We start from the raw sequence: 26,643 nt of genomic DNA, 5'->3' as shown, positions 1-26,643 counted from the left end.
AGTTTTGCCTCCTGTAAAATGAGAAGTTTGAATAGGACAATCTAGAAGGTCTAAACATTCTGTGAGAGAAAACAAGAGCCGGTTGCCAATCCCGAGGCCTTTTGTTCTCTACAGACAGGTACAGATTGCAGTCCTAATTTGTGACAAAAATATTGTCTTTGTTGGGCCTTCATTGGGACAAAAACATGGAAGCAGAACTTCCTCTACGATATAGAAGCCACGTTATTGGTAGGTGGCAGTGTGATATAGTGGATAGAGTGATGGACTTGGAGGCAGGAAGGCCTGGGTTCAAATTTCCCTTCAGATGCTTACTAGCTGTATGACCCTAGGCAAGTCACTTAACCTGTTTCCTCATCTATAAAATGAGGGTCTTTGACTCAGTGACCTCTAAGATTCCCTTCCAGCTCTAAATCTACGAATATGACATTCGTTTGGAGTACAATGCCATAGTTTGAGAGCCTGGTGAATAAACCAGAGTTTGTAGATTGCTAACAATCCTGGCAGAAACTTCTTGCACTAGAAACAGGACTTTCCTAGAAATAACACTGTGTTTACTTTCGTGCACAAGTGTAAATGATTTGGTTTCGGGAAGGAGATTGTCACCCCAAGATAAGAACAGTGGATGCTAACTAGAGGGTTCAATTGGAATGAGTCAGAATGTACCAGGAAAAACTCCCCACTGACTAGATAAGGAAGGCTGAAATGGTAATGAGGAAGATTTTAGTTAAATTTAGTCCAACAAATATGTATTAGATGAGTATGATAGACCTACAATCTTGTAGGAGAGATAAAATAAATAGAAAGAAAATTGTAACATAAAGTATCATGTGATAAGTGCAAAGGACAGATCTAAGGAGAACAGTATGACATTTTAATATCCCAGACTTTCTGGCAGAAGGATTGGATAACCCTGGAAAAGGGTTGGGGACAGTAGCCCTTTCTCCAGAGCCCTTCACTGCCGGTTAGATCACTTACAGTATATGCACGTTCGGTCTGGTGTACTCCATCTTTCTATTCCTCTTCACCTAGAATCACGTTGTTGTTTAGTCATTTTTTTTCAGTTGTATCCGACTCTTCATGACCCCTTTTGGGGTTTTCTTGGCAAATATTCTAGAGCGGCTTGCCATTTCCTTCTCCAGCTCATTTTACAGATGAGGAAACTGAGGCAAATAGGGTGAAGTGACTTGCCCAGGGTCACACAGCTAGTAAGTGTCTGAGGCCAGATTTGAGCTCAGGTCTTCCTGACTCCAGGCCTGGCACTCTATCCACTGAGCCATCTAGCTTCCCAAGTCATAGAATAATGGAGTTTCAGGATTGGAAAGGACTGTGGAGGCTACTTGGGTTAGTTAGATGCTTTGAGCATGCATCTTTCCATACCCTGATATTCCCTAACTGGGTATATCTCCAGACTCTGTCTTGGGCCCTTTTTTCTCTTCTCACTATATTCTCTCTTGATGACTTCATCAGCTCATCTCTATGCGGATGACTCACAGATCTATTTAGCTAGTCCTCCACTGTCACCTGCATTCTAATCTTGCATCACCAACTGCCAAATGGACATTTCCAACCGAATGTCCTGTAATCCCAAACTCAATGTGCCCCAAGTAGAACAAGCCCACTTCTTAACTTCCCTATTTCTTTTCAAGGTTTTACCATCCTTCCAACTCAGGTTCACAACCTCAGTTCCCGACTGACTCTAAACACTAGATATCTAATCAGTTGCTGGATCAAGATAGAATTGAGATTCTACTTCTGTAACATCTCTCACGTGTTCATGCCCTCATCACCCCTTGGGTTTGAATAGTTTTCCAAATGGTCTCCCTGCTTCAAGTCCCTACTGCCAATTTCTCCTCCACTCAGATGCCGAGTGATATTCTTAATACACGGGTCTGACCATGTCAAATAAATTCCAGTGGTTTCCTATTACTTCTGGAATAAAATACGAAGTCCTTTGGCATTTAAAGCTATTCACAAGCTGACTCTATCCTCCATTTCCAGTCTTATTAGATTATTCTATTTCATAGAGCCTGTGGACTAGCAAAATTAGCCTTTTTGCTATTCCTTGAGGCCTCACTCCATTTCCCCCCTCTCCATGTCTTTGCCCAGGATGTGCATGCCTGAAACAGATTCTCTTTTTATCTTCACTTCTTAGAATCTCTAGTTTCCTTCAAAACTCAGCTCATATGTTACCATCTACATGAGACTATTCCTCATCGCCTCAGTTGCCAGTGCTTTCCCCCCCAAACAACATCATATTTATTTTCTATGCAATTATGTTAACGTGTTGTCTCCTTGTAGAGAAGGTAAGCTCCTTGGGGATGAGAACAACTTAATTTTTGTGTTTTATCCCCAGACATGAGTACAATGTCTGGAAAAGAGTAAACATTTAATAAATGGTTGTTGGTTGATCCAGTCTTTGAATACCTCTTATGACAGGTAACTCACTACATATTGCGGCATCCTGTGTTAAAATTGTATCTTGTTCTGGTCCCTCTGACCATTCTCTTCCTATAGTCATTATAGTAAGTAAGTCTATACATAGCCAGCATAAAGTAACAATTGTAGGAAGTGAGATTGCAAAGGGGAACTTAGAAGTCATGTTCAAACCCTCCCAAAGATCAAAGGAGTGTGATTTGCAAATTGTATCATATATTAACCAAAAGTCACATCCTAGTAATATGCGCTAAATCAAGGAAAGCCATCTAGGCTTTGCTGCCAGGGACTTTTTGGTTCTCTTATATATAAATCTCAGATAAGTTCCTGACATCCACAGTAAGACCAACAGAACACCAAATGATACTGATAACTGTGAGATGAAGTGGATATATTAATGTTAAAGTTTTACCAATAACTTTGAGATGATTTGGATATGTTAATGAACTAACCCCAAGGTGGCATGGATAAGATTTAGTCTGTCCTTACAAAATGAGACATTAAACTTGTTTCCCTCAAGCATTCTTTTACTTCCATCTGGGTCCGTGCTGCCAGGTGCTTCCAACGCTAATTCATGCCTACATGAGTGATTTTCTGTGCTTCTCCCCCTTTCCATCCTCTTCCCTACACTGCTTGCCTTCCTCTACCACTGTATCCCCATCCCTATGCCATCTGCCTCTGTACTCCCTCAGCCATCTTTCATCACTTATCCCTGTAGTTTCTGTGCCTGTCCGCCCCTGTACCCTCTGTGCCTTATTAAAGGGTGATTGAAACCTCACTTCCTGCTGCTATCATGGTCCTTCCCAGTGAGTACTTAAAGAACCAGGTGTGCCTGCCATTTCATAATTTCATAAATTAATTAGCAATTCACATTCTATTCCATTTTGGTTGTTTCTAATAGTTAGGAAGTTATTCGTTATATCAAACAATAACTTTCCTCCCTGTAACTTCTACCTACCAGTACTAGTTCTGTGTTGTTCAGTTGTGTCTAACTCTTTGTGACCTCATTTGGAATTTTCTTGGCAAAGGCACTGGAGTGGTTTACTATTTCCCTCTCTGGCTCATTTTACAGACAAGGTAACTGGGGCAAACAGGGTTAAGTGACTTGCTTAGGGTCAAATAGCTAGTAAGTATCTAAGGTTGAATTTGAACTCGGGTCTTTCTGACTCCAGGCCAAGAGCTCTACTCACTGCACCACCTAGCTATACTCCAGGATAAAGCAAAAGAGATCTAATCCATCTTCCACATGATAACTCTAAATATTTAAAGAAAATTTCCAAAGAGCCCTACTCTGATATCTTTTTAGGACATGGAGTTGATACTGGATTCTCGAGGGCTCTGGGAGCAGACCCAAGTTCAGGTTAGTTCTACCAAGGAGATAGATTTTGAGCATAGTTCTAGAGACATTCTACATTTGCTTTTTGAGGAACAATCTAGCTAAGTACAGAGAAACTCAATACTATGATGAATTTATTGGCCATGGTGACTGATGAAACATAAAAATTAAGATACTATAATGATGACATCTTCTCTTCTTCCAGTTAAACACCTCTAGTTGCTTCAAGTTGATCTCTGTATGGCATCATTTCCAGACCTCTTCCCAACCTAATTACCCTTCCCAGGACATGATCCACCTTGTCCATATACTCTGCTACTTGAATTGAAGCATTACTTTATTGATTTGAGTGTTCCCTCAAATAGTAGGTAAGGAGGTACACTGTGATCCATCCATCCCTTCTCATCTTGTGTGATTCTTGGTCATGCCATTATAAAAAATTCTAATAGAGTATCTATCTAGTATTCTAGAGGCCACTGCTTGGGTCTTCTAGCATCTTGTTGGTACCAATGCAACACATGGGCTGACATTCTATTGTATCTGACTCCCACATTATCACTGGCTCATATGCTTTCCTGATCATATATTTCTTAGATGATAATTTCTTATATCTCAGAGGAAATGTGTTTTAGAGGATAAAGGCCCTGTATTAGAGTCATAGGCAAATCACTTACCCTTTCAGATTTCTAAGAAACTTTCTAAGATTTTAAGTTATAGACAAATTGGTGATCTACATCAGTAGAGGGAGTTACCACATTGAGAGTTTCCCAGGTCTAGACCAAAAAATCCTTTATGCTACTTTTTTCTTACAAGAGGATTACAGGAACAGGGTGTGGGGTGTGTGGGATAATCTTCTAGAGAAATGGCAGGGCAGAAAGGAGAGGATACCAGGTCAGAGGAAACGGCATAGCTAGAAAATAGACAGCCTGTTGAAGACAGAAATGTTAGGCTAGGAAAAACAGACACAAGTAAAACATATCACTGCAAAGGCATTTATATATAAAACTAGAAAGAGGACAAGAATTGAACAGAAAATAATACATTTTTGAACATATTTGCTATCATGATAGTGGAACCACTGCATTTGGGCTCTAACACCTTAGTGCCCAATATGTTATATGAGAAGGCAGGAAAAACACTTGGGTTGGATTCAAGAAGTATGGCTGGACCATACAAATATTATACAGTAGAAATTTGTGCTGGAAGTAATACGGTTTTGAAAACACTGAGGTATTGCTTTCACAAAATTGGAAAGATACTAAACAATGGGGAAAGAAAATAACATGATTTTTAAAACAACAGAACAACAACAACAACAGATCACAGACAACACTAATCACCAACCTATATGCTTATATTCTCATCACTATAAATTTTTAAGAAGGCTATGTCACACATGTATCAAGGGCATTGTCAGGACCATGGTCAGAGGTTGACACAGCACAGTAGGGTTGGCCCTGATAGTCATGAATAGCAGTAGAATTGCCACAGCTGGGCTGCACCATGCCCAAAAGTATGCAAGAGTCAATATCCAGAATACTTAAGGAGGAAGAAAGACTGGTACTGAGCCCAGAAGATTTAATTAGGCTGCCCCACTTTGCTGCTTTTCAGTAGTCTGGATTCACAGAATGACACCAAAACCCAGATGAAACTCTGAGTTATGGGAAGAGTTTTGATGCATTGTGTTTTCTGAGGAGAAGCTTTCCTTCTACGGGCATGTCTTTTTTTATCTCTTCTTTGGTGTGCTAAACCAGAGGTATCAAGTATGAGGTCTGTTGGTAGCTTGCAAACTGCATCACTCCTGAGTGTCCTAGAATAAGATCGAAATGTGACTGGGAAATATTTAACAAAAATCCCCCCAATAAAACATAATGTTAATTTGTGGTTTTCTAAGTCAAGATATGACCTGTAAGGATCCTTAAAGGGCAGCTAGGTGGTACAGTAGATAGATTCCTGGGCCTGTAGTCAGGAAGTTTCATCTTCCTGAATTCAAATGTGACCTCAGGCACTTACTAGCTGTGTGACCCTGGGCAAGTCACTTCACCCTGTTTGCCTCAGTTTCTTCATCTGTAAAATGAGCTGGAGAAGAAAATGGCAAACCACTCCAGTATCTCTGCTAAGAAAATCCCAAAGGGGGTCATGAAGAGTTGGACGTGACTGAAATGACTGAACAACAACCACCAAGGATCCTTATGTATAGTTTAGTGGCACCCTTCCTTTCTGTTTGAGTCTGCCATCACTATGCTAATCAATAGGGTAGTGTGTGAGTGTGTGTGTGTCTGTGTGTGTGTGTGTGTGTGTGTGAGAGAGAGAGACAGAGAGACAGAAAGAGAGAGAGAAAGAGAAAGAGAGAGAGAGAGACAGAAAGAGAGAGAGAGAAAGAGAAAGAGAGAGAGAGAGAGGGAGAGAGAGAGATTGCACATTGCTTCTCCTGGCATCTTATGTCTCATAGAAGAATTGAAGACATTCTCCACATGACAAGAGTCAGTATCTGGTAAAGAAGTTTGTGATGAGAAAGTCTTCCAAGCATGTTGATAATAAAGCTCAGTTCTGAGACTGCCTAATGCCCTAAGGATATGTTTTGAGAGTTCAGATGCTGCACTCACTATGTGGAAACACTCCTTCTGCATGAACTCAAAAACTCAGAACTTTAGAGCATCTTTCCTGCAGAAATTAAGTCCCTCAACTTCCCACTGACATGTTTATTGCCATGCCATAGTGAGGAAAGAAGCACAACTGTGATTGGTAAGTGCCCATTTGAATTAGGAGAGTTACCAGGGTCTTACACAGGTGAAGGTCTGGGGAGCAGGAGATTAAGGCATGGGTCAAGGGGTCTGCGGCCGCAGAGGGTTTAAGCACCCAGAGACTGAGGGATTGCAGCCATGATCCAGAGGAAATTGTAGGTCTGGGAGCCAGTAGATCAGGACAGCAGGAGGAGGGAATCAGGAGAGGAAGATTAGTCCAGGTCATTTAAAAAGGAGAGAGATAGAGGAGAATACACCTTAGTGAACCTAATCCTTAGATAATACACTTTTTTCATCTGTTTTATTTTATATTTTCTGCCTAGATAGGATGTGGTATCAGGATTTAGGACTGCAGGTATAGGGGAAAGTGGGTGAGACACAGGTTAATGTGCATAGAACAGAAGCTACAGGTGGTGTCCTGCGTACCCCAGAAGATGAATCTAAAGTAGATTCATGTCTCATTAAAGAGGCTTTTCTCATACCAAAGACTTCATAGATGAAGACGTATTTAGTTTAGTCATTTAAGGATGCTTACTTGCATAGAATGTTGTCTACAAATTTCTCAACTGGCCCATTATTACAGCCTCCTAAATGAGTCTTTCTCCTAGTTTGTCCTCTCTCTAATTCACCTTTCACAGTGCTTGCAGAGTAATTTTTCTAATTATCAGGTATAAATACACAAATCTTCAGTAACTCTCTATTGCCTACCAAATACAAAATTCCTTGGCATGACATATGAATCCCTCCACAATCTAGTCCCATCCTTCCTGTCTGTCTTATCTCACATTATTCTCCTTCCCTCATTCTGCATCCTCACTACTTTCCAATTTTTGTCCTGCTCATGCTTGGAACACCTTTGCCTACTGAAATCCTTCTTCTCCTTTGAGGGTTAGCCTCCATCATGAAGTCTTTTCTGAGCCTCTCTCCTAGAAGTGACCCTTTCCTTCTAAAATCTCTTAGACACTCTTCAATGAGCTCATTCATATCACAATCAAAGGACCAACTCCAGATTTATGGCATGAAGATCCAAGATAGAGAGTTGGAAGTGACCTTAGAGGCAATTCAGTTATTGCTATTGGAATGGTGGAGAAGGAAATGGTCATCTGTTTCAGTATCTTTGCCAAGAAAACCCCATGGACAGTATTGATGTGTTGTGGTCCATGGGTCATGAAGAGTCAGATATAATTGGATGACTAAACAAAAACATGTATATGCTATCTCATTGATCCTTATGACAACCTTGTGAGGTAGGTGCTACTATTATCTCAGTTTTACAAATGAGAAAATTGAGACTAACAGAGGTTCAATCACTTGCTTAGGGTCACATAGCCAATAAATATCTTAGGTGGGATTTGAACCTGGGTCTTTCTGAATCCAGGTCTGGCACACCTGCCCACTGCACAGCCTGGTTGCCTTCAAGGGATTGAAAGCTGGGCAGGAGTGAGTGAAATAGAGGAAAACCTTGTCCTGTCCTGGTTATCTTCCTCGCCCCCCCCTGCCCCTGGCCCCTGCCCCCTCCCCCCATTCTCTGCTTGCCATAAGGAAAAGAGGACACAGGGATGTGACCTGGTAACTTAGGAGGGTTAAAAGGAACCTTCCTTGAGAAAATTGTAAGCAGGCAGTTAAAAGTATAACCTGCTATTAAGATGATCTCAGGTAAAGAGTTGCCTGAATGGAATTAGGAGGACACATAACTGCTTACATTGTGACAATTTAATCTAATTATAGGCACAGCAATGAGGAGAAAATAAAGAGCTGTGGTGTACCAGCCTCTGAAATGAAAGTTTTGAAGTGGAAAAAAGCTTTCGATTTGGAGAGAGGACACATCAGGTCTGCCTTCAGGTTCTTCCAATAACTAGGGGCAGTAACTAATGACGGGGAACATAGTGTGGTGGATAGGACATAGGACTTGTGGTCAGGAAAAACTGGCTTCAAACCCCAATTCAGACCTCACTAGCTATGCTACCCTGGAAAAGTCACTGTATTTTTCTATGCCTCAATTCAAAAATGAGGAGGTTGGATTCAGTGGCCTTTAGGGTTCCCTTCCAACTCTCTCTCTTTTTTATTTTGGAGGCCATGAGGGTTAAGTGACTTGCCCGAGGTCACACAACCAGTAAGTACCTGAGACCAGATTTGAACTCAGGCCCTCCTGACTCCAGGGATGGTGCTGTATCCACTGCACCACCTAGGTGCCCTGCTTCCAACTTTAAAATCTACAACCCTGTAATCCCACTCTGAGAAATACTGTGAGCTAAGGACAGGATTAAGGCATGCTCAGTTCTGCTACTAACTAGCCAGATGATGTTGGGCATATCATATAAACTCTCTGGGCCTCAGTTTCCTCATTTGTTAAAAGAGAGGGTCAAATGAAATGATCTCCAAAATTCTGAGTTACAGAAAACCTCAGTAATTATATTTGTAATATTTGTTGTGCTATTTAAATGTCTGATTTTATCAGTGGCTCATAGTTTTAGTTTCCTGGGGCTCTGAGATGTTAAAAGTAACATGCCCATGGTCACTCAGCTAGTATATTTTAGAGATGGGATTCCAACCTAAGTCTTCCTTACATTAAGGTCAGCAGCCTCTACTTATTATGCTACACTGCCTCTCAATCAGTCTCATCTAACATTAGAACAGGTTACTCTCGGAACTTCTCCTAAGCAACAGAATGAATGGATGGTTTTCAACAGTTTAGTTCAACTTAACTCAGCAACCATTTATAAAGGGTTTACTATGTGAAAGGTGCTGTTGAGTACAAGTTACCATTGTGATATGGCAGTCAAAATATAATTTCAGGTGGCGTTGCCAGAAGTATAGTGTCCCAAATGAGGGACTGGATTCTTTAATTTTGCTTTGCCTTGATCAGACTACATGTACAATACAGACTTAAAAGTAATAAAGTTTACTTTAAAATGGATCTACAATTAAGAATTTTTACTAATTCATTCTGACCTTTCTTTCCTCTCAACTTCTGCTTTATGTATTTGCTAGAATCCTCTCTTTCCTTCTGCTCTAAGATATACTGGTGTGTAGAGTTAGTGTATTCTGTACTCAATATTCTTCTAATTAAGCTATTATAGCCTCTGGTGGTCCCTTTGGAGAGAGGCACCAAAAACTCCTTCATCTGTGTAGTGAATTATATTATGGATCATGCAGGTCATTACCTTGACCTCATAAAACATAGCACGCAAAAAAGAAATTCACATTTCTGAATTATTACTCCTGACCTAAGTGGAATTCTTTGTCTATGGTGAAAAATGACAATGCTTCTGAATCATAGAATCTGAGGATTCTATGACATCTGCCTGATGGATTACTCTCCTCTACAACTTCACTGCCAAGAGGTCAGTGATGGGGAACTAATGATCTCAAAAGGCAACCCATTCTGTTTTGTACAGCTTAATGCTTTTTGAGATTGAGTTGAAATCTGTCTCTTAGGAATTCTATTCATGGGTTCTAATTTGACCCTCTGGGGATAAGATGAATAACTCTAATGCCTTTCATATATCAGTCCTTCAAATATTTGAAGATAGGTATTATGACTTTCTGAAGCCTTCTCTTCTCTGGGAACCCTTGGTTCCTTGAATTGATACCCATATGGCATAGTGTGTATCTCCTCATCATCCTACCTCTGGTTGTGTTCTTCTGTACCAATAGATATTAAGTCCAAAACTTTTAAAGTCCAAAACTCAGAACTGAATACAGTATATGATATGTGGCCTACTAGGGCAGAACACAACAGGACAAGCACTACCATTGTTTTGGATACTAATGCTGCCTAAAGTTTCATCACCTTTTTTGGCCACTATATCAAATGGCTTATTAAGCTTGAATGTCCACCAGGTCTTTCTCAACTGAGCTGCAGTCTAGTATTGTCACCCTCATCCTCTATTTGTGTAGTTGACTTCTTAAAAAAATTCTAAATGTAGGACTTAGGTGGATTCAGGTACCTTAGCTATATTATCACCTAACCCATGATTTGTGCTGGGCCCATAGAACAGAAAGATGGAAGGGGAACTGGGAAACACAAACTAATGATGGTGATGGAGATACTGGAGTGGTTGTCATCTCTCCTACCTGGGTTCATTTATGTAGCATTCATAATCTGAAGTGATAAATTGTCATAACTGTGTGAACATAGATCTACCTAATAACAGAATTAATCCCAGCTCCTTGTTTCCAACTCTTTCCAAGTAGCTGGATGATTGGCTCCTCGCATGGCATCTTGGCCTCCTGGCCAGCCGCCGGTGGCCCACCATGATCTGGTTTAGTAGTTAGGAGGCCCCCTTTTGTCTATCATCTTTGCTACCTAACCCACTCAGCATCTTTTCCCACAGTAGGCTGCCTCCACTACGTTTGACTCCCCTGATCTTTGAGGCTCTTCCCAGGTCACTTGCTTCACAGAGAGGTTTGGGACCTTGCTTCTTTCGCAACAAGCTGAGTGACTGTGAACTTTTGCCGCTCCTTTTTTGTTGTTGTGGTTGTGGGCCTGTGTCCTGATGTATAGATTGTTGTGGGCCGCTTTGTGGGGTAACACATTTCTGCCCTGATCTTTATAGTCACTTCTTCATTGATTAACATTGTACAGATGCTACTGAAACTGATAACATCCCCAGCTAGCTCTCTTGTAAATGTTCACCGGAGGAAAGAGGTGGGAAAGCATGTTTGGCTCAGTGAGACTCATCCTGCCTAATGGGAAACCAATAGCTCTCAAAGCATATATTCAATATGTAGTGGGTAGGGGTGATGGTGGAGAAGGAGTAGCAAGGTGGCCATCTGTGTAGGGTCTTTTTATTAATTCTTATTCCTCCGTGGTGCATGTCCTGTTTTGTCATGTAGATGTTGAATCATAGAATGTTAGAGCTGGAGAGGACCTTGGAGATAATCTAGTCTAACTCCTTCAGTTTATAATAAGGCTAACAATAACCACAATAGTAATAAATAACATAAGGATGGTAGATGTCCCCATGAACTCAACCAACAAGATGATGACCAAGGAGCATCAAACAAATGACTGAGTCATGGGGATCTGTTTATAAAAGTAAAAGGTTTATGATAGATAGCAATTTAGAATCAGGTAGGTCATTGCCAACCTCAATGACAGCATATTTTTAGAGTCCAGAGAAATTGATTGATGCAGATTATGAATTATGTGGTAGAAAGTGTGGAACATATTATTGTAGGTGACAAAAATTTAGCATCTACTGGATATCTAGAAATACAATACTGAGTGGCTAGAATTATATAGCAGAAGTTTGCTATCTCTGCAAACTAACTAGAGAAGAAATCTCCACATTACATTACAAACCCCATAATATCCTTGAGAATTCAGGATATAAAATCTACAGGAATCAGGCACCAAGAGACAAAACTGTTCCCTACCACCATCCAGACCTAACATTGATCCACAAAAAATTTATGAACAACATTTTTCATAGATATCGCTATACTTAATACTCATAATTTCCTAGGGCTATTTTAGATTTTGATTCCCATTCATGCAAAGAAAAACTTTCAAAATATAGAGACCTATCAGAAGAAATTAAAACCCTGGAGGAATAGGATGAGGTACATGTTTTCCTTGTCAGCCTGGAGTTATCTCTAAGATGCTTTCTTATTTATTCATCTATTCATTCATTCACTTGTTTATTTATTTATCTGTGCTCTATCCTCTGTGCCACCTAGCTGCTCCTCTCTAAGATGCTTTTAATGAGTCTACAGAAGACAAGCTTATATCCTAATATAAAATTCATTCTCTTCCCAGCCTCCTCCTGGCTCTTAGGCTTACAAACCATACTGTCTCATCCTGAAACTTCCCTTATCTCCTTGAGCCTCTTTGCCCTGGAACATTCAAAAACATATGTGGCTTTCTCAACATGGAACATCCCACCGTAAGGTCCACCCACTGAGTTGCTCCTGGAGCAAATTTGAGCTACTCCATTTTGTGGAGGGGCATAGGCCAACTTTTATTCCTCTTCTGGCTCTGGTCCAGGCTTCTGGATTTCAAAACCACATATTACCTTGATATTCCCTCCCCCCACCTTCTTTTCCTTTTTTGTGTGTTGTCTTCCCTTATTAGAACTTAAGTACTTAAGAACTTTATAAGAACTTAAATACTCTTTTTTCGTGTATTTGTATCCATACTACTTAGCACAGTGCCTGGGACAGAGTAAACACTTCACAAATGTTTGTTTCTTTCCCAATACTCTCACTCAATTACAAAAAGCAGTTTATTCACCTGTTCAAAAGTCTGTAGAACATTACATATCAAAGAATAATAGCAAGATAGGACTATTCTCAGCCTATTTCTATGTGGACTTCCTCAAAATAGCTGAGAAAGGTATTACAGTGATAATATTAATAACAATAATAATAACTGATTTATAGTGCTTTAAAAATTTGTGAAGCACTTTAAATACTTTCTCTCATTTGAACCTCACAACAACCATGTGAGGTAGGTACTAATATCCCTGCTACATAGATGAAGAAACTGAGGCAGACAGAGGTCAAATTACTTGTTCAGGATTACACTGCTAGTGTGTCTGAGGCAGGATTTGAACTCAAGTCTTTCTGACTTCAAATCTATCATTCTATACCCTGATCAAATTCATATGCTTTTTATTTCAAATGTTACTTGACCAATGTTGTGAATGTGAATTGTATACTACAACTTGCACCATTGGCCATTTTGTGCTGTCTAGCTTCTTTTCATACATATTTTCCCACTGGCCATAGCAATAAAATGAAAAGAAATAAGAAGGGAAATTTAGTGGACACAAAGTAAGAGGGGTTGGGGCTTGTGAAGATAAAACTGGGCAAGGTGAGGGAGTTGGGGGCGTGGGGAAAGAAGATGCAGATCTGCCATGTGGGAGAAGGATTCGACCTGCTCTCTTAGTCCACAGTGGGCAAGACTATTAGTAGTGGGTAGGAGCTGCAGAGAGAAATTAAGTCCAATGAAAGCAAAATCTTAACAATTAGAACTGTCCCAGAATGGAATGGATTGCTTCATAAAGTAGGGAGGCTTTTGCCATTAAAAAAAATCAAGTCGAAATCAGATGGCCATATGTCTGGTGTGGTAGAAGGGCTTTATATTTCAGGTAGGGATTAGACTAGCTGATTTTGGAGGTGACTACCAACTCTATGAGTCCAACTACGATTTATTCTTTAATAGGTCCATCTAAAAATTAGGGTGGGCTATAATTGCCTTTAAATCCCAGAAATCCTTTGGGTTTCCTGGAACCTTTTATTAGAGTAGTGGTTCTCAAAGTGTGGTTTAGGGACCATGTGGTCAAAACTATTTCAAAATAATTCTAAAACATTAATTTCTAGTATGGTAAATATTGGGATAGTTAGGTGGTGCAGGGGATAGAGTACTGGGCTTGGAGTTAGGAAGACACATCTTTATGAGTTCAAATCCAGCCTCAGACACTTACTAGCTGTGTGATTCTGGGCAAGTCACTTAACCCTGTTTGCCTCAGTTCCTCATTTGTAAAATAAGCTGGAGAAGGACACATCAACCCACTCCAATATCTTTGCCAAGAAAACCCCAAATGGGGTCATGAAGAGTCAGACATGACTGAAATGACTAAACAATAACAACAACTATTGATAGATATAACAAAAACACAAACAAAACCTTTTTCTGAGGAGTTCTCAATATTTAAAAGTATAAGGGGGTTCTGACACCAAAAAGTTTGAGAACTGCTATATTAGAGAGTGACACTGATTTTCTATGGTTCCCTTTTCACCTTCTGTCAGTAGAAACATCCCTTAATATGATCTCTTCCCAATCAAACGCAAACTCTTCACAAATACTTCTTTTCCCCACTAGAATGGAAGCTCATTGCAAAAAGATTGCTTCATTAGATGATTGTTTCATGTGTTTGCACTTGTATCCCCAGTGACTAGACTAGTGTGGTATGTGGCACTGTGCTTAATCAATACTTATCGCTTAATTGATTGATGGGTTGAAAGGGACAACACAAAGGGACAATAGCTAGTGATCATGGTAGGGTGAAGTAGAATCTTGCCTTTGACACCTACTAGCTATATAACCCTGGGAAAATTCTCTACCCTCTCTGAGACTCAGTTTCCTCATCTGTAAAATGAACAAAATAATTCCTCTAATATGTACCTACTTCATAGGGTTGTTGGAGGGGGATCAAGCTAGATAAGGTATATAAAGTGTTTTTCAAACTTTAAAGTGCTATATAAAGGTCTATTATTACTATTTTTTATTTCATGTCCCCTGATGGTCATCTGAGGTCAGGTTCCTCCCAATGCAGCATGGGTTGGTCTAGTAGAATAGGATGGAGGTGTCCAGTTTGCTGGGTATAGATTAAGAAGTAGGGGAGGCTGGACCTAGGCCAAGTCAGGCAGCAATGAGCCCTTGATTCATAATCATTATTGACTCAGCTCCAACAAGAATGTAGCAACCTTTGCACAGTCAAGTTCACCTTGAAAAGTATCAGCTAGTCAGTCCCTCCTGGAGTTGGTTCATCAAGGCTGGCTCATTCCAAAACAAATTTTGGCCTAGTGCCTAGAATCCATTTCTATATTTCAGGACACTCCTCCCTCGCTGCTCCCCCTCTCCTGCCCCCGGTCTCTTTTGGAGGCTCCAGACTTTCTGGTAGGTTTGCTCTTGCTGGCGAGGATTAGGAAGGCCTGCCAAGACTTCAGAAAGTTGTCATATTGTTCCAGCAGGGGCTGTCTTTGGTAATATATGGTGTTGCCCACTTCACAGCCTGTCCAGAAAAATAGTCCAACAAGAACCATGTATTTTCCCTGTTGGACAGATATTCCTGTTGCTGGAGTTTCACAAATCATTGAAGTTGTTCAAGCCATCCTCTGCTGCCATGTGAGCATATCCTCTCAGCAGAAGGAACTCCAATGAAAAATTTGAGGCAATCTGTCCTGAGCTCTCTCTCTCTCCTCCCCAATCCTACAGTTCATATCCTTTCAACACCATCCCACCATTCTCTCCTTTGCTCCAGTTTCAAAGGATAACCTCTCCTTTTTCACGCCTATCAATCTATCAAGGATCTGTGTCTAATGATTTAATGGTTTGTCTATGCCTGTTATGCTTATGAGCAATTGAGGCCTTCTGCTCATGTCTAGTCTCTTGAAATCTGGCTTCTGGCCCCACCACGAGACTGACACTGTTCTCATAACAGCCTTCAGTTGTGGGCAGGTCTGCTTTGTGATCTGTCAAGTGATGTATGAACTCTCTTTTAAAATAATTCCCACAGCATCAATATGTTTCTCTTAGTTTTTGATACTTTGTATCTAAATTATAATCATTTATTGATTCCCTTAATTTTTTCCACTTCATATCCTATTTCCCAACACACTTATCTAAAAGAAATATCCATACCTTTGGAGTAAAGAGAATTCATATCCATGTCCTGTGTTTTTTCTGTTGGACCTGAGAATACTGGCAAGAATCTCAATCAGTCTAGCAATAAGCATTTATTAAGCACCTACTATGAAAGAGTGCTCAATGTCTACTTCCAGGCACAAGGTTAAGTGCAAAGGGTTAAATGATTCCTACTTGAAAGGTAAATATTTGACCGTTCTCCTGCTGCTGATACCATGTGGGTGATCCCCTTCTTTCTCCAATAAATACTTTTTGTTTTACCTTGCAGAAAACTCAGAAGACCCAAACAGCTACAGATGAAAACACCCAAAGCAGTCACAACAGCTAGTGTTTTCCTTAGAAGGGAATTGAATTCAGGGGTGCCATCAGGGCCATATTTTGACATTCCAGTTGAATCTCTGGTTCTCCAATAGGGTCCTCTACAGTCTCTCCCAGAATCATGGTGCTACCTTGTGGTTTAACCTCTTCTCAGAAGGCAAACACTTTGGAGCTATTAGACAAGCAATCTCTTTCCCTTAGGACCTGCACTGTCCAAATGATGCTGGGAATAGCTGGGGGTGACAAGATCCTAATCTCTTCCCTTTCCCACCCCCACCATATTGTGTCCTTCAATCGGATTTTTAATATTTTATTTTATCTAATTTTATTTTATAGACTGGGTTCTCCCTATCTTATCTAGGCCCAAAGTGCAGTATCCATTCATGGGTCCAATCTAACTATTTGATTGGCATGGGAGCTTTGAACTGCTTCATTTCCAACCTGGCCTAGTTTGTGCTTTCTTGGGAAACTTGCTGGCCTCCCACACTCAGGGGTTCATCATATTGGTGCCAGATTTAATTTACACACTCAGTTGGCTTAGTGCATTGCAGCTCAGAACTCCCAAACTAAAGTAATCCACAAGTCTTAGCCTCCCTAAAAGAAAGGATTACAAAGGACCAATGCCATACCAGGCTCAACTGGATTTTTTAAGAAGAGAAAAATTTAAAATTTTTCCATATTATAACTGGGCTCCTAGTTAAGGCCTTTGGTTTGAATTTTATCTTGAATGAATGAATGAAAAACTACTTATTAATAAGTATTTACTATCTTTCAAACTCTGTGGCTAAGATTCAAAATAGATCATTTGCCCAAGGTTATGAAAGTATTTCTTCATTTGTATAATAAGTGGCATAAGAAACATACTCACCTATCAACGTATAACTAAAATAATGAAAACAAGGTCCTGAATTGGATTATGATGAAGTGTTTCCCCCCCTGCCTTTATCATTTCATACACCATGTAACACTGATGAATTCTTTCCTTTATACAAAAGTTCAAGAGAGGCAGCATGGGCTACCAGAAACAGGAGCCTGACTCACAGTCAGGAAGACCTTGGTTCAAATCCTGCCTCTGATACATACTAGCTGGTGAGCATGGGAAGATGGCTTAATCTCTTAGTGTCAGGGAAGTTTTTTAAGACTACAAATTAGAATTGATTTGCCTAAATTACATTGGTAGAAGGAATTTCCATACTAGCACTTCCTTATACTTATGAAATAATAGATTTGGGATTATAAAAGTAAGCTGAGCTCAAAGTCTTTATAGAATGCTCATGAAAGGTAATGCCATGTGGCTCTCATGCCATGGAAGACCCGGGCCAAGCACATGCTCAGAGCTTCCACTGATTTTGATGAGAATAGCCAAGCTTGGCAGGGAGGGGAGTGCTCCATTTTCCAGAAGTATCTAGGGCTCCCTTGGGAAAGGCTGGCAGAGTTGTAGTGTAAATGAAAACATTCCTCTGTCAAGGATTATTTCTTTCTAGGCTAACTAAATAATTTCTTTCATAATACACCAGAAAGACTGAAAATCAATAATGTTCAGGAGTGATATCATTGCTAACAACCATAAAGATAAAGCTGGTAAGGAAATTTTGACCTGCCAGGAAGAAATCTCCCATGAGAATCTTAAAATCAGGGTTGTGTTGTGATTGGTATGGGGATTTGGTGTGACTCGATGCCTTCCATGACCACCCTAATGGACCTGACATTGTCTGGTACAGGGTTATGCTCACAGACAGTGCTGAAGAAATATCTGCAGAATAAATGAAGCTAAAACAGGACCCAGGGGGCAGCAACGGGGGAGACATCAGTGCCTGTAGTCAAAAAAGGGGGAGTCCAATGGGCATTCTATTGGGTTTGTAGGCAGCTGATGGACAGTGTCATAATGACAGGGAGGGAGGGAGGAGCACACTCACGTACTGCTCTTAGAGTCAAAGGAAAAGGATCGGTTTTCTGTTTGTTACTCGAAATAATGGGTGGCAACAAACACCAGCAGCACCTTAGCAAAGAGGGAGAACTGTGAGGCCAACTTTTTTGTTTTTAGGCAATTGGGGTTAAGTGACTTGTCCAGGGTCACACAGCTAGTAAGTGTCAAGTGTTTGGTCTGAGGTCAGATTTGAACTCGGGTCCTCCTGACTTCAGTACCAGTGCTCTATCCACTGCACCACCTTAGCTGCCCCGAGGCCAACATTTTGAGGGTGCTGTTCAGTGCCTGTTTAGACTCTTGGAAAGCAATTTATTCCTTTAGAATTGCTCCAGATTGCTCTGGACAACTAAAAATGAGGGTAAAGCTTGATGCAGGGCAGAGGGCACTGGGTTTGGAGGTGAACATTCTGGTTCTGCTGCCTAGAAGCTGTGTGATCTTAGAGGCAGCTAGCTGGCACAGTGGGCAGAGTGTTGGCCTCAGAGGACGACTTGAATTTGAATCCTGTCTCAGACATTTACTGGCTGTGTGGTACTGGGCAAGCCACTTAGCCTTTCTCAACCTCACTTTCCTTATGTGTAAAATGGGAATAATATTAGTATCTACCTCCCAAAGCTGTTGGGATAAAATGATATAATATTTGTAAAGTGCTTTGCAAACCTGAAAGAGCTATATAAATGGTAGCTCTTGTTCTTATCTTGGGCAAGTGGTTATCCTCTTAGACTCAGTTTCCTTCTCTGTAAAATTCATTAATTCATTTATTAAGTGCATTCTAATTAATGTACCAGGTACTATGCCAGGGACTGAGGCTACAAAGAAAAATGAAATTGTTCTCATCTTGAAATAGCTTTCATTCTATCGTCAGGAACATATACATAGAAAATAAAATATAAAAGATAAAGAAAGTAATTTCTAGAGGACAATACTAGCAGCTGGGATTGTGGATCAGGAAAGACTATGTGTAGGGAGTGGCAATTGATCTGAGCTTTGAATCAAGCTATGGTGAGAAGGAAGGACATTCATTCCAGGCCAGTGCAAAGGCATGAAGAAGAAGGGAGACAGAGTTGTGTATGAGGGACATTAAATCAGGCGTGTGCAAGAAGGAAAGCAACATTCAATAAGATTGAAAAGAGAGGATGGATTCAGACTGTGAAGAGTTTCAAAAACCAAACAGAAAAGTTTGTATTTGATCTTAGAGGAAAGATACAGCCACTGGGATTTCTTGAGTAAGGTATAATTGCGGTCATATCTCTACTTTGGGTGGATTGTATGGAATTATCTCTATGGCTTCTTCTAACATCCAATAAAGGCTTCAATAGGACATATACAAATGGGTATATTTCATAAAACTAAACTATTTTTGTTGTTCAGTTGTTTTTCAGTTGTGTCCAATTTTTTTGTTTGGACGGTGATGAACTGTGGTGAAATGTAACTGCCTATTAAGTAGTCCCAGAAACTGCTTCATGTTTTGACGTTCAATTCTCAGTCTCCTGGGAGAGTATAATATTATTTTAACTTATTTGTTATTGATTGCTTAAGTCTTGTTGATGTGCACTTTTGAAAGTCTTCTATGTTAACCATTTCTTTTGACAGTAGGAAATAAATACCTGTCCCATACCTGGTTTACATTGTACACTGAGTACCTTTCTATTATTCCCTTTGAGGAGATCTAGACAGGAGCCAAACCTAAGCTTTAATTAATTTTTCTCCAGGGCCCTGGGATGGGGCCATAAAAACTCAGAGAGTTTGAGAAAAAGAGCCTAGTCCTTCTTCCAGGTGTTAGACACGCCCAAGGACATGTAGGTCCAGAGCAAAGGGGCCTGTTAGTGGAGAGGAAGAGGGCAAAGCACCACCGTTCCTTGGACCCAGCAGCACTTTTAATTGTAAGAAGAGTAATACTATAACCAAGAGGATACTGACAAGAGCATAAAGAACAAATAAAGGGACTGGGAGAAGGGATCAGGAAGACCCCTGTGGGTCCTGAAGGTCATCCTGCAGGAAATACTACCATCTATGAAGTGGTCTGGACTGGCTAGGGCTGACCCCAGGCTCTTGGCCATACCAGGTTACAGTAGTTATTAATGATAATAATTACATTTCCATAGCATTTTAAGGTTTACAAAGTGCTCTGTATAGGTTATTTCGTCTGATCTTCACGATAACTTTGTGAGGTAGGGACCAGAGGTATTATTATCCCCATTTCACAGATGAGGGAACAGAGAACTTAAGTGGCTTGTCTAAAATCACACAGCCAGCAAGCGCCAGGCCCCAGGTCTCTCTCTCTCTCTCTCTCTTTTTTTTTAGGCAATTGTGGTTAAGTGACTCACCCAGGGTCACACAGCTGGTAAGTGTCAAGTGTTCGGTCTGAGGCCGAATTTGAACTCAAGTCCTCCTGACTTCAGGGCTGGTGCTCTATTCACTGCACCACCTAGCTGCCCCTCTTACTCTTTTTTTTTGTTTTTGTTTTTGTTTTTTAAGAATCACCTGTAGTTTTTTGTTTCTTTGGAGATCATGATGGTCCATGACTCATTGTCATATAGCATCTTTGTTTTTTTTGTTTTGTTTTGTTTTTGGTTGGGCAATGGGGTTAGGTAACTTGCCCAGGGTCACACAGCTAGTAAGTGTTATGTGTCTGAGGCCAGATTTGAACTCAGGTCCTCCTGACTCCATGGCCGGTGCTCTATCCACTGTGCCACCTAGCTGTCCCCCCAGGTCTCTTTCAAGGTATACATCTATTCTCTGCTTTCCTTCTTGGCCCCAACTTCCTTCTTGGTATTGAAATGACAGTGAGAGGCACATCTAGATGAGGTACAGTAAACTAACCAAATTTACAAGTGGAAGCTGATGGCATGTTGTTCTCGGTGCGGTAGGATGGGCATTCCCTGGCTTCTTGGGCTTCCATTAATCCACAAATGCCCTTTGCTATGGAAAACTATCAAGTCTCACTACCCAATGGGGTCCCTAAGGAAGTACTCACATATTCGGCTGACTTACCGAAAATTCCATAATTCTATTCCTAACCTTGTCCTTGACTTCCTGTATTTTTAATATTTTTCAGACCCTCCAAATCCAGCTCATGACTAGGACCGAGCTCTTTCAGGTCAAGAGACTTCCCTTAGACCTCCGTCAGGCAACCCTAACTGTTCAGGGAGAAGTTGGTGCCACTTCATCTGATAGGCCAACAGGCATGGATTTAGGGCCCCTACATGTCTAGGCATCCCAAAGAGTTAGCACAAAGTGAAGCAGTTGGCTTGGATCTCTGCCCACCTGACTGGAGATGTGTTCTCTTTTTTATAGTAAGGGAACCAGAGGGACGGGAAAGGGAGGGTGTCAGATCATCTAATACAGGTGTTTAAGGGCATCAAAGGGGTCTTCATGCACCATTGAGAGTACTTAGGCTGGGGAGGGTGGACTGTGAGCTCCTCCATTTTGGAATGTGAGCCCCTCCATTTGAATGTGATCTCCTTGAGGGTAGGGATTGATTTTTGCTTTTCATTGTATCCCTGGCACTTAGTACAGAGTCTGACATGCATGCAGTAAGCACTTAATGAATGCCTGTTGACTGACTGACTCGAGACTAAATGGCATGAGTACCACAGCTACAAGCCCACCCCTTTTCACCCCAAAATGAGTATTGACCACCAAATGTATACCAGTGGGTGACAGTGCCCAGTGATGCTAGCCTTTTACATTTCCAAGTTATGAAGGTGGTGTTAACATCATTTGTGTAATTTGCTTCAGTTCCTTGGAAAATTTGAAAGATCATAAAGGACAGTCCATGGTAAACACCCAATCTGTGTTCACATGAATGTGGAATACGTCATTGTTGCTTTGGAGAACTAGGTGAGAATTACCTTCTTTTTCATTTTCACATTTTTGAAGATGGCATGGACCCTCCACGTTTTGGCAAACATTGCTCCAAATGCAGTAGTGTAGCCCACTGTGAGAATCCAGGTTCGGACCTAAAAATCCAAGAGAAGACAGAACTTTACATCTCTTCTCTGTACTGTAGTATAGGCATTGAGTTATTTGCATCTTGTCTCCCCCATTAGAATGTGAGCTCCTTTAAGGAAGGGGCTGTTTTTGACTTTCTTTTGAATCTCCACTGCTTTGAACCCACTACTTGGCACATAACAATCATTTAATAAATGCTTGTTGACTGACTGACATCTTGTGAGCAAATTCAGTTTTCTAACTTTTGAAGCCACTCCAAATTTCCCCTTTAGATATATGTTTTAAAATATAAGCATGAAAAACATTTAGTTCTAAAAATATTTGGAGAAGACCAAAACAGTGAGCCCCCCCAAATCTGTTTATGTCAGAACTTTCACTGTCTTAGAGGCAGTTATCTCTTCACAGCAAGAGAAGGAACCTTTCAGACAATTCCAAAGTGACTACAGGCCTGGATGGTATAGAACCCCCTCCCCTTTCCCTTCTCACCTGTGCCTCCTAGGCTCTGCCTTTTCCCTGATCCAATTCCCACCTGGTACTTTTCATGGCTGGAGATGCCCTGTGCTTCAATAGACCAAAGATTTAGATTTAGATCTAAATCTGGAATGGTTCTTGGAGGTACAACCCTCTGATTTTTTTTTACAGATGAGGAAACTGAGGCTAGGAAAGATTAAAAGACTTCTATGAGGTACTGGAAGCAGAAAGTGGAAGTGTTAGGGTTTGAAGACCTCTGGAGGTTTGCAGATTTGAAGCCCCAAGACCTCTAAATCCAATACTCTTCCAATTCATGGACTCTGCACTATAAAAAGGTGAACTCTATGTAGTGGAAAGTGGAAAGAGGACCAAGTCAGGAGTCTGGAGACCTGGGGTCTGACTCTGTGTGGCAAGTCACTTTTGTCTCCTGAAAATGAAACATTTGGTCTTGATTATCTCTAAGGTCTTTTCCAGATCAGAGAGCCTTTGAATTTAGTCAGATCTGATTTAGTAGGACTAATTTACAATATTTATTAGTTTTTTTATAATTGCAATGATATTATGATTAATTGTATTCTGCCTTGCCCAAAAGGGAGAAAATTCTCCCTTCTGTCCTTTCTTATGTTTTTTTTTTCTTGTAGCATGTAACAAAACACCCTCTCCTCCCTAGCTTGGAGTTATTTGTGTTTCAGTACAAAAATGTATGCCTTAAGTATTGGTATGAAACTTAACAGATGTTCTAGGAGGGACTGGATGTGGGCAGAGAAGCAAACCTTGAAGTGGGTGGAGTGCAGAACTGTCCCTGGGGCTCCAAAGAAGGGGAGCAGGCAGCTTGGGAGAGCCAAGGGGAAAGGGACCAAGAGCAGAGTTAGAAAGCATAGAGGTTAGACAGGCAAAGCTCGAAAATTTGGATTTTTTTTGGCAAGGCAACTAGGGTTAAGTGACTTGCCCAGGGTCACACAGCTAGTATGGGTCAAGTGCCTGGTCTGAGACAGGATTTGAACTCAGGTCCTCCTGACTCCAGGGCTAGTGCTCTATTTGAAAATTTGGAACAGGAAACAGAGGAGCTTGGAGCTAGCTGATCATAGTAATGGCCAGAGTAAGGAGACATGTGCCCTTCAGGCTAGAGAGAAATATACTGTCCTGTAAGGTCTGAAAGGTGGCCCCAAAACATGGTTAGTCTAGAGAGCATAGTCTAGAGATCTTGTAGACAAGTTCATCTAGGCCTGATGTTGTTGTTTTAGTCGTGTCTGAATCTCTGTGACTCCATTTGGGGTTTTCTTGGTAAAGACACTGGAGTGGTTTTCCATTTCCTTCTCCAGCTCATTTTACAGATGAGGGAACTGAAGCAAACAGGGTTATAAGTGATTTACTCAGGGTCACACAGCTAGTAAGTGTCTGAGGCTGGATTTGAACTCAGGTCCTCCTGACTCCAGGGCCAGTGCTCTGACTGTGCCACCTAGCTGGCTCTCACCCAGGCCTAGGCAAATACATAAGGAAGAAACCTTAGGAAGTTTAAACAGCTCTGTACTTCCCCAAATATGAACTACCTGTTCTTGTAGATGTCTGCAGGGCCTCAATTTTCCTTCCCTTATGGCTGTCAGGTTATACCTGGCAGAGAAAAAATAGCCTCTGCTCCACACCCAAAGCTTATTTCCAGTGCCACTGTCTTTATTTTGCTAACTTCTGGATCTCACATGCCTTACCAGGGATGGGGAACCTGCAGCTTCGAGGCCACATGTGGCCCTCTAGGTCCTCAAGTGTGGCCCTTTGACTGAGTCCATCTAAGTCTGGCCTCAAGGCCGCAGGTTCCCCACCTCTGCTTAGATTTTTGAAACCTGCTTTCTTCTTACAGCCTTTAGTTGATTTCTGGGATTTAATTCCCTTTCAGAATATAAACTCTCCTTTATAATGTAAGCTGCTTGCCAGTAAGGAGATAATTCCCTTTATTGTATTTTGTATCCCCAACACCTAGCTAACTTAGTGCCTGACACATAGTAAGTGCTTAATGAAAGCTTGCTGATTGATTGAACTTATTATTTAAGGGGAAAAAATGACTTCCTCCCTCAATTGTTTTTTAGCCTGCAAACGGGTACTGCAGACACAGTCTGTCTGTTGACTCTCGGGCTGGATTTCATTAAGGGTTACCTCCTATAGCGATCTGGTCAGCAAAAACCAATTCCCCAGGTTCTTCCTTTGGCTCACAAACACATAAGAGTAGCCTTTGGTAGAGAGCAGAAGTCTCTGCTCTTCCAGAAATACAGAGGCAGGGCAACCTTTTTTAGTCCCAAAGCCAGTGGGATATGTGATACCAGGAAGATGCATAAATTCACCCAGCTGGGTAAGAAGGAATAGAATCCTGAGATCACTGTGGACAAAGGAATGCCCCGAATTCGTCAACCTTGTTGAAGCCTCATTCCTGTAATTAATCTGCTTAGCAATCATACCATAGGAACTGACTCCAGTGTGTCACCAAAGCAAAGTCCTCTAGCAACACTCTGGCTGCTGGCTTTTATGTAGTACTTGTTAATTTCTTTAAATGGAGGTAGGCTGTGGGTTCCAATCTGGCTTCAGACACTTATTAGCTGTGTGACCCTGGGCAAGTCACTTAATCCTATTTACCTCAAGTTCCTCATCTGTAAAAATGAGCTGGAGAAGGAAATGTTAAACCACTGCAGTATCTCTGCCAAGAAAATCCCAAATGGGGTCAGGAAGAGTCAGGCACGACAGAAAAAACAACTGAACAACAACAAGGTTGTGGACAGCAGCTTCAGTGTTCCTGAGTGATTCTGGCCATGCCTGGATATCCATGCTCTTAATTCTATGCTGAGAGTTCCCCTCATTGCCTGTGATTTTGTGCTGAGCGTGGCTTTCCCTGACTACATAATAATAGCTAACATTTATATCGTGCTTACTATATGCCAGGCATTGTACCAGGCACTTTATAATAATTTTTATCTCACTGGATCCTCACAACAACCCTGGGAGGTAAGTACTCTCATTATCCCCATTTTCCAGATGAGGAAACTGAGGCAGACAGAGGTAAATGACTTGCCCAGGGTCACACTGCTAGTAAGTATCTGAGGCAGGATTTGAACTCAAATCTTCCTGTCTCCAGGCCCAGTACTCTGACCACTGCCCCACCTAGCTGCCCTATGTGGCTTTGTTCATTCCTCCTCTGGCTTCTGAATTCATATTCTACGGCACAGGAGTCATGGACAATTGTTGCCTGACTTGTGACTTTTTGCTTAGTCCTTTCGGCCCTTCTGTACTTATACCTTTCTATACTCAACCCATTTACCTGCCTGACCTGACATATCCCTCCTTCTTCAGCTGTACCCACAGTCATGGCCCAGTCTGGCCAGCCCTGTTCTGCTGTTATTTGCATCCAATTATGATAGAATATGAGGCAGCTAGGTGGCATCATAGTGCACAGAGCACTAGGCCTGGAGTCAAGAAGACTCCTCTTCCTGAGTTCAAATCTGCCCTCAGCCATTTACTAGCTGTGTGACCCTCAGCAAATCATTTAATTCTGTTTGCCTCAGTTTCCTCATCTGTAAAATGAGCTGGAGAAGGAAACGGCAAACCACTTCAGTATCTTTGCCGAGAAAACCTCGAATGGGGTCATGAGGAGTCAACTCAACAACAAATGACAGAATATGAGGGGGATATGTTGGAAACTTAGGATAGAAAAGTTGTTGGGGCTTGAAAAGCACTCAGTCTATATAATAACAAAAAATAATAACATAATAACAAATAACAAGTTGATATGACACTTTAAGTTTTGTAAAGCACTTTACAAATGGTATCTTATTTGACCCTCACAAATACCCTGCAAGGTAGGTACCATTATTATCCCCATTTTACAGATGAGGAAACTGAGGCTGAGAGAGGTTAAGGGACTTGCCCAGGGTAACATAGCTAGTAAGTATCTGAGGTAGGATTTGAACCTAGATCTTGTCTCCACACTGCTGGCACTTCCTACTTCCTGACTTTCTGGAGTCGTAGTTCCTTACTTCCTTCACTCCATCTACTAGACCACCAGGTTGTAAGAGAAATTAGATTAGTAAAGATCTGAATTGTGAAC

The 26,643-nt window shown here is 41.2% G+C and overlaps 1 protein-coding gene across 1 annotated transcript in view; it reads right to left on the bottom strand.

Moving 5' to 3' along the window:
- GABBR2 (gamma-aminobutyric acid type B receptor subunit 2) overlaps positions 1–26,643 on the bottom strand; it is a 790,497-nt gene that overhangs the window by 120,338 nt on the left and 643,516 nt on the right. The window contains exon 12 of the mRNA XM_027874970.1: positions 21,986–22,093. Within this exon, the coding sequence (XP_027730771.1) occupies positions 21,986–22,093 (108 nt within the window). The remainder of the gene's footprint in view (positions 1–21,985; positions 22,094–26,643) is intronic.

This window comes from Vombatus ursinus, unplaced genomic scaffold (assembly GCF_900497805.2).
Source record: "Vombatus ursinus unplaced genomic scaffold, bare-nosed wombat genome assembly UNPS02014807.1, whole genome shotgun sequence".
Classification (NCBI taxonomy): domain Eukaryota; kingdom Metazoa; phylum Chordata; class Mammalia; order Diprotodontia; family Vombatidae; genus Vombatus; species Vombatus ursinus.
This window is presented reverse-complemented; position numbering and strand designations above follow the sequence as displayed.